The sequence below is a fragment of the Coenobita brevimanus genome, chromosome 23 (assembly GCF_032717465.1).
Source record: "Coenobita brevimanus isolate Jiangsu-jjx chromosome 23, ASM3271746v2, whole genome shotgun sequence".
Classification (NCBI taxonomy): Eukaryota; Metazoa; Arthropoda; class Malacostraca; order Decapoda; family Coenobitidae; genus Coenobita; species Coenobita brevimanus.
This window is the reverse complement of record NC_136976.1, coordinates 1,951,607-1,969,140: the sequence shown is the minus strand read 5'-3', so window position 1 is coordinate 1,969,140 and position 17,534 is coordinate 1,951,607. Positions and strand designations below refer to the sequence as shown.

Below are 17,534 nucleotides of genomic sequence, written 5' to 3'. Positions count from 1 at the left end.
AAAAACAATAAACACATTCACTTAAAGATATCTGGACAATGCATTTAAAAGATTGTCACAGGCAAAAGGTAACAGTCACTGACAGAAGGAAACATTTATTCAGCCACTGGCAAAAGGAAACTTATTTACAGTCACTGGTAAAAACAGTTATTTACAGTCAATGACAAGCAAACATTTATTCAGCCACTGGGTAAAGGAAACAGTTATTTACAGTCAATAGCAGAAGGAAACAGTCACAGGCAGAAGGAAACAGTCGGTCAGTGGTAGAAGAAAAGAGCAACAAGAAAACAGTCACAAGGAAAGTCACATGCAAAGGGAAGTCAGTCAGTCACTGGCAGACGGAAATTCAGTCACATGCAGAAGAAAACAGACTTATAATTCTTGACTATTCTTCTAAACACCTGCTTAAAATGGAGGAAGTGAACAGACTACATGTGGTGGGCCTGATATAACTGGGCTGGTTAGACGCCTGGTTACACAAACATTTCTTTACTACCCTAACCACTGAAAGGAGGATGGTAGACTGCAGGAGAGGAGCAACAAACCTGCAATCCACCCGGCTCAAATTTCAGATGGGCGTAAGGATAACTTCAGACTGAGGCACACTTCTAATTCTTTCACTCTGATGGCATGGTTTTATTCTTGCTACCGCCAGGCAATTTTGCAACTTAGGACCTCTGGCTTTGATAGGGTTAATGAAGGCTATATCTTTCAGTCCAGAAGATGTGAGGTAAAGAAAATTGTCAGAAAATTGCAATGATAACATCTAACCTGAGTAATGCTAAAGGAACCAAGGGAACTTTGAAAATCGCAAAAAATCACGCAGAAGACGAGGCCTTACTACGACAACACTGCCGTCCCTTTTAAATGCGTGGGTTTCCAGCTGACTCGTTTAACCCACGCAAACCTGTCACTTAATTCCTATCAAACACGCAAACAATTCTTCCAGCTTAAGGGAGATATTTGTAGTGAAGGGATAAATTATCTTACTTCTAAAGCATCAAAACCAATATCTGATTAAAACTATATTAAGTAGTTAAGAATGAAACATAAGACAAGGAGTGAAATTGATTACTGATAGCCTTACCAATGACGTATTACACAACTGTAGGCACCTCCATTTAGCAAGTTTGAATTACTAACGAATTTCAACAAGACTCTTGCAATGTTAACTTCCTAAGCTATTTAACTGTAGGCTCTAGTGCATATTAACTTTCCAACACCTACCGAGGCAAATTTTGCAACCAACTGGCAACTTACAAAAACTACTAACATGGCATAATTTAAAGTGCCATGTAAACTGATGTACAGTACTCTCATCATGGTTACTTCAACATACTGGCATCTAAATTATTAAAATAGCTTTTACAGGTTCACCATTTTAGTATCCAGCCGAGTTGCTTGTCATATCAAAGGTGGTGGTGGTGGTGGCGGATTCTACCACGAGCCACCATCCCAGGAAGAATGGCCTCCTCTAGTCATCAAGCATCCCTTCCTCCAACTCATCTGAGGTTTAAATATACTTTTGAATTCATTAACCTTTTAATTACAATGCTGCTGCTACCTCAGACCTACGTAAAACTTATACAGAAGGACATCACAGAAGGCAATATCTTACCCATCCATCTCAACCAGTCTATCAGTTATACTCCATGCATTACAGTTATATATATATACCTATCCCTCATAAGGAGGAGGATGGACTGCAGAGAAGCAACCAGCCTGCAGTCCACCAGATTCACATTCAGATAAGCATGAGGCCACAAATGAGTTATGAGCTTTAAAATGTAACTCTTTCTCTCACCAAAAAATACACACCAGAATTTGCAGAGTCACCATTGCATCTATTCCTATACTGTCTAACACTACTTCCCTATTCAAGTTTAGCTAATTCAAACAGCATGTCAACTACCTAATGACAAAATCGATTTTCCTTTCATCACAAGTTTCTTTTCCACCATGATGGGGTGGCAAGATTCAGAAAGCATGGAGAGAGAAAACAGTACAGGGACCTGACGAATCTATATTTCAACCTCTTTAACCACCAGAAATTGTGATGAGGCAGTCCAGAAACAGGGAGAACTAATCATTTCCTTCATTTAATCATTTATAAAGGCTCCAATGTGCTTGCGTACACCGGTCTTGTGTCACCTAATGGCGGTGTTCATGCCGCTTGATCTCTGGCATCCTCTTTATTCAGTCTCATCCCTGGGATCACACACCGACTTCATCCCAGTCTTTTTCAGTCTGACTCTTACTCTACCCTGAATATTCACTTTCTCACCCTCTGCATCCAACTGTCATCCTCCATCCCCTCCACCTGCTCAAACCATCTAAACCTACCCCTTCTCATCACAACACTGATACATTCAAGTCCCATCCTTCCTCTTCCACAACATTCACACCTCTCACTCCCCACACCCCGTTGTCATCCTGCATCCTCTTCACATGCCCAGAGAAATGGACCCCTTAATTATTTTTACTACTGCACCTGTGTAGAGGTATCAAACTTTACCTCTGCTCTCACTCGCTCATCGCAATAAAACGTATGCTTCACGTTTCAGTAACAACCATCCACTAATATTTCTAGTGTAGTCTATTGTATGCTCTGTTTACTTGCTCTAACATTAGTACAGTATTTAAATGGAGATTAACACAACGCTACTCAACGAAATGCTATGGCAAAGATATATAAGTAAATGAGTTACATGACAAAACTGTATATTAAAGTAAGGCTAACAAAACTATGCCTCTATCTTATTTCAGTTTCTTAACCCTGAGGAAAATTATATCACTAGAACATTCTTATTAGTTACGGTACCGGTATATTGTTTGTTATTCACTTGAGGGAACGGAGCAACTCCCACAACTTTATTGTAAAAATTTCATTAAGTTTATAATTATGATGGAAGGAGTGAGGACTCTCCTTGGTTACTAATGCAAGGTTGGTTCCACAGGGCAGAACTAAAACATTAGTTGAAAATGACCGATTTTTGCCCAAAGTGGCCGCACCAGGGGACGACGTAGCTCAGAGCCCGCCGCAGCCTAGGGTTAAACAAAGATGCATATGTTTAGGGAAGTTATCAGGTTTAAACAAAAGCATCACAGTACTGTACTTATCTGAACAGACTTCCTCCACTCTCCTCCTGGCAGCCAAGGCCTCCCGGCTACTGACTCTCTCTGGGCAGTCTCCCGTAACTCCTCCTGAACCAGACTATTAGGCAGTTCTTGGTGTCTGTCTTCTTTGGAACCACTCTCTCTCTCGATACTCATTCACCACCACAAGAACCCAGGGCCGCCACAGGGACACCACTGAAAAGATTGAAGAAATATGGTAAAAATTACATTTACAGTGGACATACAGGTCAAATATAGCGTACAGTAAATAACTTCACTAGCTATACCTCTACCTTACACCTTAATTTGCCTTGGCTTGTCTGACGCAGCCCATTTCAGATATAGTTCATTGGCAGAAAGCTCTTTTTTTTTTTTTTTTATACTCTCTGGATCCTACTTTACCCTTCCCTGGAGTGAGAGTCTGATGACTGTCTTCGCGCACACAAGATGGCGTCGTGTCCTCCGTGCCATTAGGGATTGTAAACAAGCCCAGAGATTCACACTGACCCCAGACTCCACACACAGACCCCATCCCAAACTCCACATACAGATCTCCACCCCCAAAATCCATACACTGACCCTAAAACTCCACACATATCTCCACCCTAGGGCCCATGCACTGACCCTACCCCAAACTCCACACACAGCTCTGCTATCCTATTTTCTGCAATTACTATTTCAATCATGTAAGTTTCAGAAATACTCAAAACTCTTAACAATACCAACTAAATGCATTATCATCATCATAAAAGCAATAAGGGGAAGGAAAGGGGAGAAATTAACTTACCAAAACAATGTACGCCCCTCAGCTGCCACAGTTCATGCCAGACTGACCATCGAAGCCGGCAAGTTCGGAACTTCGGAGTTCCCCCACCTCCCCAATATCCCCCCCTCCCCATGCTCCCTCCCTTCCTCCCTCCCCCCCACTAGGTTCCTCTCCCTCCGCAAACTTGCCTGTTCTACCATGGTTACCACCACCTCCCTCCTTTCACAGCCCTTTTTTCTCCCTCCCTCCTCACTCTCATTTCTTCCTTTCCCTTGCCATGCCCTTCCACCTCTTGTCTTCCTTCTTCCATCCACCCCTTGCTCCTGCCTGAAATTACGCTTCCTCCACTCTCCTTCCTCCCACCTCCCCCACTCCTCTCCCTCCTACATCATCCCTCCTCTCCACCCCCTACTTCCTCCCCCCTCTCTGTTCTTCCATTCTCTCCCTGGTTTTCTAAAATATACCATATTTAATTACTACAGTATATTCACACACACACGCAAAGATTATCTGTAGGAGGAGGATGTTGATATGATGATGATGATGATGATGATGATGCACCAGTTTTGATGATTTTGCTTCTCCACCAGGATTACCACAACCACAATTACCACCACCAGGCACCGTCATTACCACTATCACCCACTACAGTTACCACCAACAACTACCACCATTACCACCACCAACAAACTACCACCATTACAACCATCAACAACAATTACCACCATTACCACGCCTAACAAGCCTAACCACCATTACCACGACCAGCAACAACACCTACCATCATTAATACCAACTACCACCATTACCACCACCACCAACAACAACAACAACTACCACCATTACCACCACCACCACCATCATTACTACCACCACCACCACTGCCACCACCACCACTGCCACCACGACCACCACCACTTTTCACCACCACTATCACCATCACCACCGCTACCACCACCACCACCATTACCACCACTAACAACACCTAGCTACCACCACTACCACCAACAAGAATATCATCATTACCACCACCATCAACACACCACAATTACCACCATCACCATCGAGTACCACCATTACCCCCACCACCACATCACCATCACCATTCACCACCACCACAACAACCACCACCAACAATTACTACCATTACCACCACCATCATTATCCACCACAAACAACTACCATGCCACCACCACAATTTTCAACCACAGTAACCATTAATTACCATCATTACGTCTACCACCTACCAGCATTACATCTACCATCTACCAACATTACATCTACCACCTACCAACATTACATCTACCACCTACCACCATTACATCTATCTACCAACATTACATCTACCACCTACCCCATTACACCTATCTACCAACATTACATCTACCACCTACCCCATTACATCTACCATCTACCCCCATTACATCTACCACCTACCATCATTACATCTACCATCCACCAACATTACGTCTACCACCTACCATCATTACATCTACCATCTACCCCCATTACATCTACCACCTACCATCATTACATCTACCATCCACCAACATTACGTCTACCATCTACCAACATTACATCTACCAGCTACCACCTTTAGCAGTCCCAGCTACCACAATATTGGGAGTTTCATATTCAAAAGTGTTAGGGGAGGTAACTTTTTCTGCCAAACAGTTTACCACAATTATCGCACTTCTTCACACCTGAATGGATTAGCAAGTGATGGGTAAGGCTGTCATTCACACACACACACACACACACACACACACACACACACACAGCCTAGTTATGATACTTTACGGGGGTATGAAACACTGGCTGAGAAAAATGCAAAAGTTTATTTGTTGAAAAGTTTAGTATAAAAAATAATAATGTCTTTTACAAAGTTATGGCACACAACGTTAGATAAGTTAGTTTTTTTACCCATCCGCAACCACACACTATAGTACTGTATATGCAAACGGGAACAGCAAAAACAAGTTAGAAGCGAAAAAATGGAATGCTGAAAAGTCCTGGGTGATAGAGGATGACGTAATGGGGGAAGCTACAGCACAGTGTCTGCTCAGTGAAATTCAGGACCTGGATGCACAAACGTATGACCAACTCCATCGTGTAACTCTGAGTTTGATTCACTAGAAGGGCTAGTGATGGGAACTTCCTGCTCTTTTCCTTGCTTGTCTGTCCTCCAAATAATAAAAATAATAATAATAATAACAATCTCAAAAACAGTTATGATGGTTTACCTCTCATAACTCATAATTATTTCTGCTGAAAGAACAACAGATCAGAATATCCCGCACCTTCCTTGGTCTTCCTGCAAAATCAGATTTGAATTACAAAGAGGAGTTGTTGTTCCTGTTGTTGTTGTTGCTTCATCCCAGTATGTTTGGCCATGCAGACCCATCAACCACAAGTAAGCAACTGCTTCTATATGGCTGTCCTACAGGTACAGTACAGCAAATACACTGTGTAGGAAACCAGTATCCCCTTGTGGCAGATGGCACCTCACCTGGGTCAGACCAGGGTCCTTTCCCATGTGGGGTGCAGAGATATAGAAGAAGGTTTGGCTCTTGGGTGGAAACTACAACTGCTTTGCTCCACCCAGAGTGCACAGTGCCACCACATGTAGGCTCTTTGTCAGAGCCATGATAGGGAGTTGATCATAAGGGTATTTGTGAATCCCAGCCCAGACTGGCAGACGATGCATGTGCTGTCTATGCACACATAAACACAACCAAGGATAGATTTCCATAATTCTTTACAATACAATACTGATGATTACCAAAGAAACATAATAAAAAGACCTTTTTTATCCACAGTGATGGTGTTTGTCTTGTTAACCTGCATATTCTGTTACATTACCAAAACCATACCTATGATATTTAACTGTCTAGTATGTTATCTCCCACACGAACAAAGCATGAAGACATGGATTACTAAACAACAGAATACTCTCAGTTACAGCTTAAGGTCTCTGAGAGAATATATGTTTATATATATCATACTGTAACTCTTCCACAATGAACTTGTAAAGGGACTGCACCTACCTAGGGACTGTTCATGTACCAAAGGTGCCCTTCCCTCAGCTACCTTTCTCACCCAACTTCCCTCCACATCACACAACACTGGACACAAATAAAGAAGACATACATTATTTACAGATTATGCATATAATACCACAAATGTGGAAAAATGGAATGGCATATGGATGATAAACATAAGTTAAGGGAATCTTGAGATGTGAAATCTTAGAGTCGACCTTTCCCAGCTGAAGGGTAATGCAGGGTCGACTGACACCTAAAACTAGATCAGGGACAGTCAGGTTGAAAAGCAGTAAACCTTACACTAACTCACAGTTGCTGATTTTAAGCGAAACTGTATAAAGCAAGTACTATACATCTAAAATCTATATACTCCTTTTTCCAAAAGGAAATTTACCAAAATCCTTTACTGTAAATGATATTTGCAGTCCTCACTAGGACAAAACAGGACTTGCATAGAAGCAAACTTGGAAAATTTCCTCAGAAACAAAAAATCCTGAGGAACTATTCATGATTCATGTATAAGGCCTTGCTTGTCCCTAACTGTGCGATACAGTATCTTGAATTATAGCAAGATATAATGTACTGTGCTCACAACAGATGCAAAGTTCTTCACAAAATCTTTGATTAAATTTTTGATTATTTATATCATTCAATTAAGTGTCCAAATATGCAAAAATATTTGCTTTCTGTTGTAAGCAGAGAGAGAGAGAGAGAGAGAAAGAGAGAGAGATACAACATATTGGTCTTTTCAAGTATTCTTATGAAAAATAGTAAAAAAAAAAAAAAATGTTAGTTTACTCAGGCAAACTTATAAGAACGGTTCTCCACCTCTGTTATCGTAAATAACTTCCTGAACTTTAACAAAGAAAATTATTCTTGACATGAATGGATAGTTAAAAAGTAATCTACTCTCAATTTTATACTGGTACAATCAGGTTTGTACAATTTTAATGTAATACTGCTAAACATGAGTAAATAGCAGAATGTGAAATGTCTGTTAATGTTTCTGGACAACCTTTTATCTCATCTATTACATAAAAGACAGTGCTGTATAGAGAGGAGCCAGTCTGAGGAAGTTACTAATTAGTGTTCTGTACTGTACTATACTATTATGAGCAAAAGTTCAATGACAATCTGCTGCCAGCATCGTGTCCTGCCTTGCACATTTCTCATTCCTTTCCATAACTGAGAGAGTATCCTTCCTTCTGATACTCTTGTGTTGCATACATTTCATGCTGCTTTCATATAAATATATTCCATGTAACATCTTCCATCACCACAACAAAGCATGAAAGTGTTGATGACCTGTTGATCATGGTAATACTCATATCACCTCTGATGCTGCTGTCTTAATTATGAGAACACTGTGCCACCTTGCACTATCTAACTTGAGGAACTGTTAGACGCTATATGAAAAATAATGGAAAATAACAATGCTACGGTTTTCTGCGTACTCATGTGACTGCAAGGGTGAGGTATGGAAAAGGTATGGGTATGGGTAAATTACTTATGTCTGTCATTAAGCACCAATGATACTGATCAAAGTTAATAATCTAGGAAAAAAGTAGAGTACATGGCATATACAGCTGCCTCAAAGTAATCCTTTCCCTTAAGCAATTTTTAGTGTACCTGTGCCATTGTCACCGAGGTTGAATACATGTATAAATGACTACACACTGGCTGAATCACGGGCAGATGTATGTATGTATGCATTCATACACTGATTCTTCCACTGAAGCTCAGCTACAAGTATGCCAGAGTCATCATAGGGGACTAGAAATACCCTTTAAGCAAATGTACATACCTTTGTATAGGGGAAGATCATACCTTAGCTGCCTGTCATTTACCTTGAGCTTTAAAAAAAGGCACCTGGTACTGAAGGATGTAATTACATTAAGTAAAACTACAACACACCATAAAGGGATGAAATAATGTGTACAAAATTAATAAAAAATGAAAGATAACTACTATGCAGGACACTTGTGAGTTTGCAATCAAATTGGTATGGATAAGAGTGTATCAATGGCAGGCTTTGTTTTTACCTCCACATTCTGAAATCTTAGGTATAGTTATATAATAAATATAGGACTGTTAAGAGGGGGAAAATTCCTGGTGGCATTTACTACATGTGTTTGAGAATGAATATTTCCTACCCCACTGCAGCTCTTAGGGACTAGATATTAGGATCTATAATAGGAGGTATAAAAAGTAACTAAATAAATAAGGGAAAGCATCAGAAGTTTAGTTTTAACCACTCCAGCCTGTGGACATATTTTTAAAATTTATTCTTGTAATCCCTGGATGATTTTAACTGTCTTAAGATATATTTTTCAAACGGGAGGGGGGGTTACACAGAGCTTTCATTAACTCTTCTTCCACCAAGGGCTCTCCTGTGCTATATAAAACTATCAGATGATGCCAAGAATTAATTTAAAAACTACATCACTGAGCCGTAGTGGTTATATTTCAGCTATCACACATAATATGGCACTTGACTCAAACGCTACATACAACAGAAAAAGATATCTTAGTTATTACTTTGCATTGTTGGTAATTCAGTGACCAGCATACAGAGGATATTATCATTGCTTTGTTTCCATTTATAAAGACTCCAACTGCTTGCATGCATCAGCCTTGGTCATCTAATGATGGCTCTCCAGATCTCTAACAGCCTCTCTATTCAGTATTGTGTTAAAATTTTTCCAACGTGGTTAAGCGACAAACAACTGGTCACCCTAAACTTCAGTGTCTGGACCAAGCAGCCTAGCCCCAGGCCCTTCTGCCCTTGCTGGGGTAGTAAAGGATAAAGCAACAGAGAAAAGAGATAAGACTAATGCGTCCAGAACAAGAAGCAAGAGAGAACAGAGGCAATAACGTGTCCAGAATATGAAGCAACAGAGACTAGAGAGAATGTCCAGAATATGAAGTAACTGAGACAAAAAAACTGTCCAGAACATTATACCAAGATCATTACCATAAACGACTGATGGCTTACTGGAAAAGGATAGTCTGGCATCTAAGAACAAACTGTGATATTAATGCACTTGTATGCATCAGTTATATGAAACTTTCACCTGATAACACTGAAAAATGTGTTTCACTGTGTTTGGCACATTTCTGTAATACATTATAAACATTCATGTGAAAAAACATGCTACTACTACAACTACTTCATAAAACACCACATTTGTAGGAAGAACACAATTATATGTCTACATTCAAGACCATCATTACCAAAAAACTGGAAGTACATCAACAGCAACAAAAAGACAAAACAAAAAATCAATATACAAACATCCATAACAACCGGGAGAGACACAGGCGGCTCTTGTTATAAATCAGGCATGTGTTCCAAACCATCACTACTCTTTCCGCATAGCTTTTACTGTAAACTGGGGGGGGAAACTAGCAAATCATCGCTATAGGTAGCGTGGGAGCTCCTACTGTGCAATTCTTCCATCATATACACTGGAATTAACAGCAAAACAACCTCAAAAAGGGGGGATTTATAACAAGAACTTCCTGTACAAAGGAGAACACATCATTCTTGAGGAAGTCCAACACAGTGACCCACCATGAACTCACACCAGAGAGAGACTACTTAATTACCAAATGTGATATACTGTACTCTCTGCTTACATTACATACATTTCCCTCCGTCTCTTGCCAGGAGGACACACAGGTTAACTAAATCATTAAAAAATTCAACCATAATACTAAAGTACTCTCCACTAAGAAATAAAAACAACCTATAAATCAACCATATTATTTTTTATATCCTTCTCCCAGCATAATGCAAATAACAATGGCAAAGAAAAAGCATCTGAGGGGGAACCAACCCAAACTATCGCAATATATTGAGCACACTTGGAATTCTTTGGCACAACCTTCTTGCTCTCAAGTAACAGGCAGGAATAACTAATGAATTGAGCAAAAATAGGTGAAACAATCTTTGACATGTCATCTTTGATAAATTATGAGCCAATGTGATGCCCTGTCAATATCTATGGCATAATCTATTGAGCTGTTAAGTTTGAGGTTCAGTATTTTCTTAACACAATAGTTCTATTTTCTAAATCTATCATCTACTTTAAGAAATACTTTATTCCATTGCCTGAGATATTAAATATTATCATAATTTTTTACACTAACCGCCAGTGAAACCGGCTTAAATATGTTTGGCATACAAAAATGCTTCCAAGAAAAAAATATGTAAACTGACTCTGTGAGTAAAGCTGAATAGTATAATACCCAGAACATCAAAAAATTACTGCTATAAAGCTCCCAGTTTCATACCAACAGGATAGACTCTAAATTTCATCTGACATGCTACACATTAATGTATAAACACTCAATCAAAAAAGTATTGCTCCACACTTCACGTAAAACAATTTGGCCGCATGATGATGGCTATTGCAATATTTGAGTTGCTTATGCCAAGGGTTAATAAAAGTGGTTCCTTAAGGATGCCATATATATCACATGCTTAGTACCTCCTAGTCAGTACTGATAGCATATGCTCATTCTGATGATAACAGATTAAGAACCCTGAAAAATCACAAGCTATAGTGATCATTTACGTTACTGCAACATTGGACACTTCCTGCATGATCCAGTACTTTTTTTATCAATTGTATGTCACAACTTAGTGGCAGCCAGAGAATAGTTTTATCTTTCGTGAATGTGGTGGCAAATAGGAATGCTACACTGATCTGCTATTTTGAACTTTCTTAAGGCTTTAAATACTCTTGCTTGCAATTAGCTAAAAAAAAAAGAAAAACGCTGTAAAAAGATAACACATTCTTTGAGCTATACTTAAACTGGGTACCACATGCTAGCTAGCTATACCATTCAACAAGTACACATAATCCACTGTTAAATACATACAGATTTCTAAAGTCTCCAACATTTGCAAGTCTACATATAAACTAACATCTATTTTTCCAACCAATCTCAACCCCGTCTCTCCTGACAACTTGGGAGTTTCTCTTTCACTACTACTTCTATCTTCACTGACTCTTGCTGATCCATCAAGCTGTCAAAATGAAGCTGCAACAATCTGCATGGAAAATGGCACTTTTTGTCCATATTCCCATCAACTTAGGAGGCTTTCATAGCACCTCTTTCTTTCCAATTTATTCTGCTACCGGCAACTCACAACTCTTTCATGTATCTGGCACAGATTTAGGGGGAGGGGGCATGGAGGTGTATATGCCTCCCCCATTTTTGGCAGACCAATAATTAATTATAATTTTAAAAAATACCTCACATAAAACATAGAATCATTTCCAAAAAAGGAGGTATTTGGTAATAAAGTTGGGGGAACTGGTCATGAGCCACCATGATAAACTTGTTGTATTTCCTCTACTAATTATGTCCCCGTTCTTTTTTTTTTTTCAGAGTGCCTGACACAGCTCTCTATAATATCTGCATTTTCAATACTGACACAGATTATATAAATAACATAAAAGAGAAAATTAATGTTACCAGATGCAGAAAATAACTAGTAAGGAAATGGTGCTCCGGATCCTCCTTAAATCAATGAGAACACGGGACTTTGACTGTGAACTAAAAGAGAACACACAGACTGCGAATAAACATGACACAGTAGTACATACAAAGGGACACGGGAACAAAATAGAAGATCTTAGCTGTAGAAAATGGTTAGGACTTATTGTGTTAAGTGATCACCTGTTGCAAAAAGATGCTACTGTATGATTGAGCTTGTGGGTTTGCCAGGCTAATGAGTAGTGTCCATAAATAATAATACGATGACAACTCCTCATCTGTTGATCTAATGAGAGTTTTTAACCCCTTCAATCCTGTGGCATATTTTATACTTTACACTTGCTATCTCCAATTTTTTAAGCTTTAGAGAGACCATTTGTAGTGACAGGGTTAGAATGAGTCTCTATACCTCTTTCACAACCTGATTTCTCTCCCTCAGATGAGTGACATTGCCTAAAGGCAGTAGCCTAGTGTAGCTAGTTTCGACAAAAAGGTGGGTGGGGAACCAGTGTGGGGCCAAGCCCGATTTTGGAGGAACCCAATGCTGCGCACGTGTACACAATGAACAATCTGGGGTTCCAAATGGGGGGCAAGTGGGTGACCAATGGTTTGATTCAGGGGCCCAGGCTCCCCATGGTTATGCCACTAAATAAAGGTAGCAAGAATAAAATAACAATATGTCATAAGACTGAAGAGGTTAATGCCAGCACCAAAACAGTATTCAGAAATTATACGATGAAGGAAGTACTATAGATCTGTCTGATGACTGATATTAGCTGCTTTAATACAGTATAAGCTATGGAGAATCTTCCTAAATATATAAATATACATATACAAAGCATCACATGAAACGTCTCAACCAAAATCACACCCTACTGAGTCAGGTGCATCAACCAAATCACAACCATTTAAAGTCCAGCAACCTCTGATGAGAAATTCTTACTCCAGTTGAGCATTATTTAATGTGTTACTGAGGAAATATTTGGCAATTCATTTTTGTATATAACTCAGATGATGAATGATCGTTATATTACATATTATCAAGGCTTGAACATTTGTGCTACATGCTGCCTCATAATTACAAGCATTATAACATATTTTAATGCCTTACTACACTTTTATTAATTCTTTGCCAAACGGGCACGGCTTTCCTTGTTTCCTATTGAAATTAAGTCTTTCACAGGTTACTTGTTACTCTTCACAGATTATAACAGATACAGGGCATTTTTTTCTTTTTTAACCTGTGAAATACGGTACGTAAAGGCTTTTTCGTATCACATACCATCACCTCGATCAAGTTTCCACATGCAGACTTGCTGCCAAACTCCAAACGTTCGTCTTACTTTTGGAGTAATTACAAATTCTCTACCGATATGTGACGTTTGGATAATTTTAGTTGATCAGGTTAGGATACATTAGGTTAGGAGAGGATAGGGTAGGTTACACTAGATCATGACTGATTAGATTAGGTTAAGTTAGGACAGACTGAATTTAGCCTCATAGGTATTCGGAGGCTTTGGTAATCCTAGATGGTTAACATTAGGGGAAGGGGGCAAGGAAAGTTATGCTAGGTTAGGCTAGATCGTCAGGGTTCCTATGGATTTGAATGTTTTATGCACTGATGCGTCCTGTCAGCTAAATGGTCTGTAATCAACGCTTCCAGTGGCATACACGCTGCCTCAGGTGATCTAGCGGCTTCCTTAAATACCCCAAAATCTATGCATTTTCTAGCCACTTTCTGCAGTCTAAATTTATCACTTAACTATCTGTGTTGCATACGTACCAAAATTACTTTCCTTCAGATTGTGAGTTTGTAAGAATGTAGTTAGAATCGCCCCGCCCGTTTGGCAATGAATCAACTTTGTTTTACGCAAAGTAAGGGGAACTGATTACTTTTCCTAATTTCTGCATGCAATTTCGATCTTATGACATCAGCTTAAATTATAGTTCACCCTTCATGCCAAGCACTGAGACAACTGATAGCTACACAATGATGACGGAAGAACAGTGAGTTTGTTGGCAATTATGTTGTACCATTGGGAGATTGCAAATTAAATACATGAGAACACAATACAAAATATCCTCTGTGTAAGAATCTAGTTCATGTTGTACTTCATATGGAGAACATTGTTTATATGAGACTCATCGGCCAGGCCCATTTGGTGCCGGGCCTGACGGGCGTGGATGCTGAGGTCGTGGGCATAGACGCAGGTGGCAGGCACGGCTAAGATCTTCCTCGCCAGCAGCCGAAGTGTGGACAGGCCCGAGGCAGACGTCCCTGACCACCACCCTAGGATGTCGTCGTCCTCTAGGTGCACCTGTCAACATACACACAATTACACACCTCACAAACCACAACAGGACCCATTAACAATATTCCAATCCTACATGTGTTCGATTTCGGGATGTGCGAGGGAACAGTTAATCTGATTTTTTTTTTTTTCCTGATCTGGTGCATCATACATACCACTAAACATATATTACAATCCCACACACGTATATTACAAAAATACAAGACGTGAAACACATTAAAATTATTTGTTGAACACACTAAAAACGTAAACAAGAAGGCGCATTGGGAAAACGTATCATTTGTTCCCTATAGGCGGTCCAAGAGCCAAATATTTGACTTTGATCTCTGACCTTGACCTTTGACATAGTGTTCTAAAAAAAATAAACATCATTCTTGCCTTACCCTCAACTCTTCCGCTAAATTTGGTCAATATTTAATGAATGTAATTAAGAGACCTTGTCCTTTGAACCTGACCTTCACACACACACACACACACACACACATACACACACACACACACACACACACACACACACACACACACCTGATTAAACAATACCCCTGTTGTGCTACTGTGTGCGTGGGTGTAACAAGTGCACTCCAAGAACTCATGACTCAAACAACATCTCTGGTAGCAGTAGTAGTAGTAGTAGTAGTAATAGTAGCAGTAGTAGTGGCAGTAGTGGTAGTAGTAGTAGCTGTAATCCCAGGCTCATCTGAGCGTGAACGCAGTGGATTATAGGCTTAAACTGCCCTCCTCCTCCGGTCCACAATCTTCCTTTCAGGGGATAGGGAAGTTACTGAGGGACGTTTATATAACCAGGCAGTGAAGTCGCCTAGTTATATTAGTTCCACCACATGAAGAGGACAGTAAGATGCTAAATGTAAAATAAATCGCTTAGGAAAAAGTGTTAGGGAGAAGAATAGGGCCCAAGACTCACCTTCATGTTGACGTAGGCCATGATCTCCTCGCTGTCTGAAACGGAGGTGTCGGGGGCTGGATTGTCCATGTACTCCCTGAAGGGGTGGGCCTCCCGTGGTGCGGCGGCGGCGGCGGGGGAGGGGACGTCACCCGGGGAGCCAGCGTCACTCTTGTTATTGTTGTTGTTGTTGCGTCGGTTGGTCTTCAAATTCAAAACTCCGGAATTCGCCTCCGTCACCGCCACCGACTTCATCATCTCGAGGACGTGGCGGTGGACCTCGCTCTTCTCGGCCTCGCTCAGCACCTGTGGGGAGGAGAGGAGTTATTTTGGAAGGGTTGTGTGTGTGTGTGTGTGTGTGTGTGTGTGTGTGTGTGTGTGTGTGTGTGTGTGTGTGTGTGTGTGTGTGTGTGTGTGTGTGTGTGTACGGATCAGATTTACCTGTCAGCACTAGTATAATCACCATCATTATTTTTCCCATCTTGAGGTAGGGCAAGGCAATCACTCATCTTTCAAGCCCACGGAATCCTGGCTCCACCTCACAGGCCTAACCATCTGCGCTTATTTGGGGGATTATTATTTTTTTTTTTAACAAATGTACAGCCGTGTGCAAAAGTTCGCCGCCTCCGCTCTCCTGACTGACAATGGAAGGTTTTATATGGACTGTATGTGACCGATTTGTGAAACGTTCGTCTTCAGTCCCGTAGAGTTTCGTCCGTGATTTGCAATACTGTGAAATGGTCGTGTTCAGTTCCGTAGAGTTTCGTGTGTGATTCGCCTGCGTGACGACGACGTAAACACCTGTGACTGATGACGCCTTATTATTGTTACCTTCAGACGATTTGACTCAGCCTGGGAGAGATAATTGGAACCGGATGGGTTAGATACAGGCTTATACTACATACTGTTCCGTTCACAGCTCTGACGTTACCTACAACAAACTGAAAATATATATATATATATATATATATATATATATATATATATATATATATATATATATATATTATATATATATATATATATATATATATTATATATATATATATATATATATATATATATATATATATATATATATATATATATTGTGTGTGTGTGTGTGTGTGTGTGTGTGTGTATGTAATGCCTACAGCCCGGCAATTCTATGCAGCTCTGGGGGAAGCTCTCTTTTCAAAGGGGATATAAACTATCATGAATGAAAAGGAAACTCCTATATTACTGAATTTATCCCGGAATCATCGTTATCGTCACCCTACCCTTCTCCCCCACCACCTCACCCCCCTCCCCCACCACCCTACCCCACTCCCCACCACCTCACCCCTCTCCCCCACCACCTTACCCCTACCCCCACCACCTTACCCCTCTCCCCCACCACCCTACCCATACCCACACCACCTTACCCCTCTCCCCCACCACCTTACCCCTCTCCCCCACCACCCTACCCCTACCCCCACCACCTTACCCCTCTCCCCCACCACCCTACCCCTCCCCCCACCACACAAAAGTACACAGTCATCCACCGCACAACTCTTTCCTACAGTCACCTTATACCCGTCCTTGGGCTGTGACGTCAAGCGAGTGGAAGTGCGTCTCTTCCCACGAGTTACGATGCCGCGAGGGTGTGGGGGCGAGGTGGGGGTGATTAGGGTGGGGGGCGCAAGGGTGATTAGGCAGGGAGAAACATGGAGAGGGGGATAATGAAGGAAGGGGGAGAAGGGGGTCAAGTGGAGAGACCCTGGAGGGGAGGGGAGGGGAGGGGGGTGCAAAGTGGGTCCTCGTCAGTCATCTCCAGGAAATGCTCGGCGTGTGTAAGATGAAAAAATATGCGCTGGTCTACATACACCTCTCCATTTAAATTCATATCTCGTGTGTTGCGGGGACGG

General features: G+C 40.8%; 1 protein-coding gene across 1 annotated transcript in view; it reads right to left on the bottom strand.

Annotated features, from left to right (window-relative positions):
- Positions 1-14,531: 14,531 nt before the first annotated feature.
- The window catches only part of BEAF-32 (Boundary element-associated factor of 32kD), a 69,762-nt gene continuing 66,759 nt past the window's right edge, over positions 14,532-17,534 (bottom strand). The window contains exons 2-3 of the mRNA XM_080267103.1: positions 15,670-15,954; positions 14,532-14,753 (exon numbers count right to left, since the gene is read on the bottom strand). Of these exons, the coding sequence (XP_080123229.1) occupies positions 14,532-14,753; positions 15,670-15,954 (507 nt within the window). The remainder of the gene's footprint in view (positions 14,754-15,669; positions 15,955-17,534) is intronic.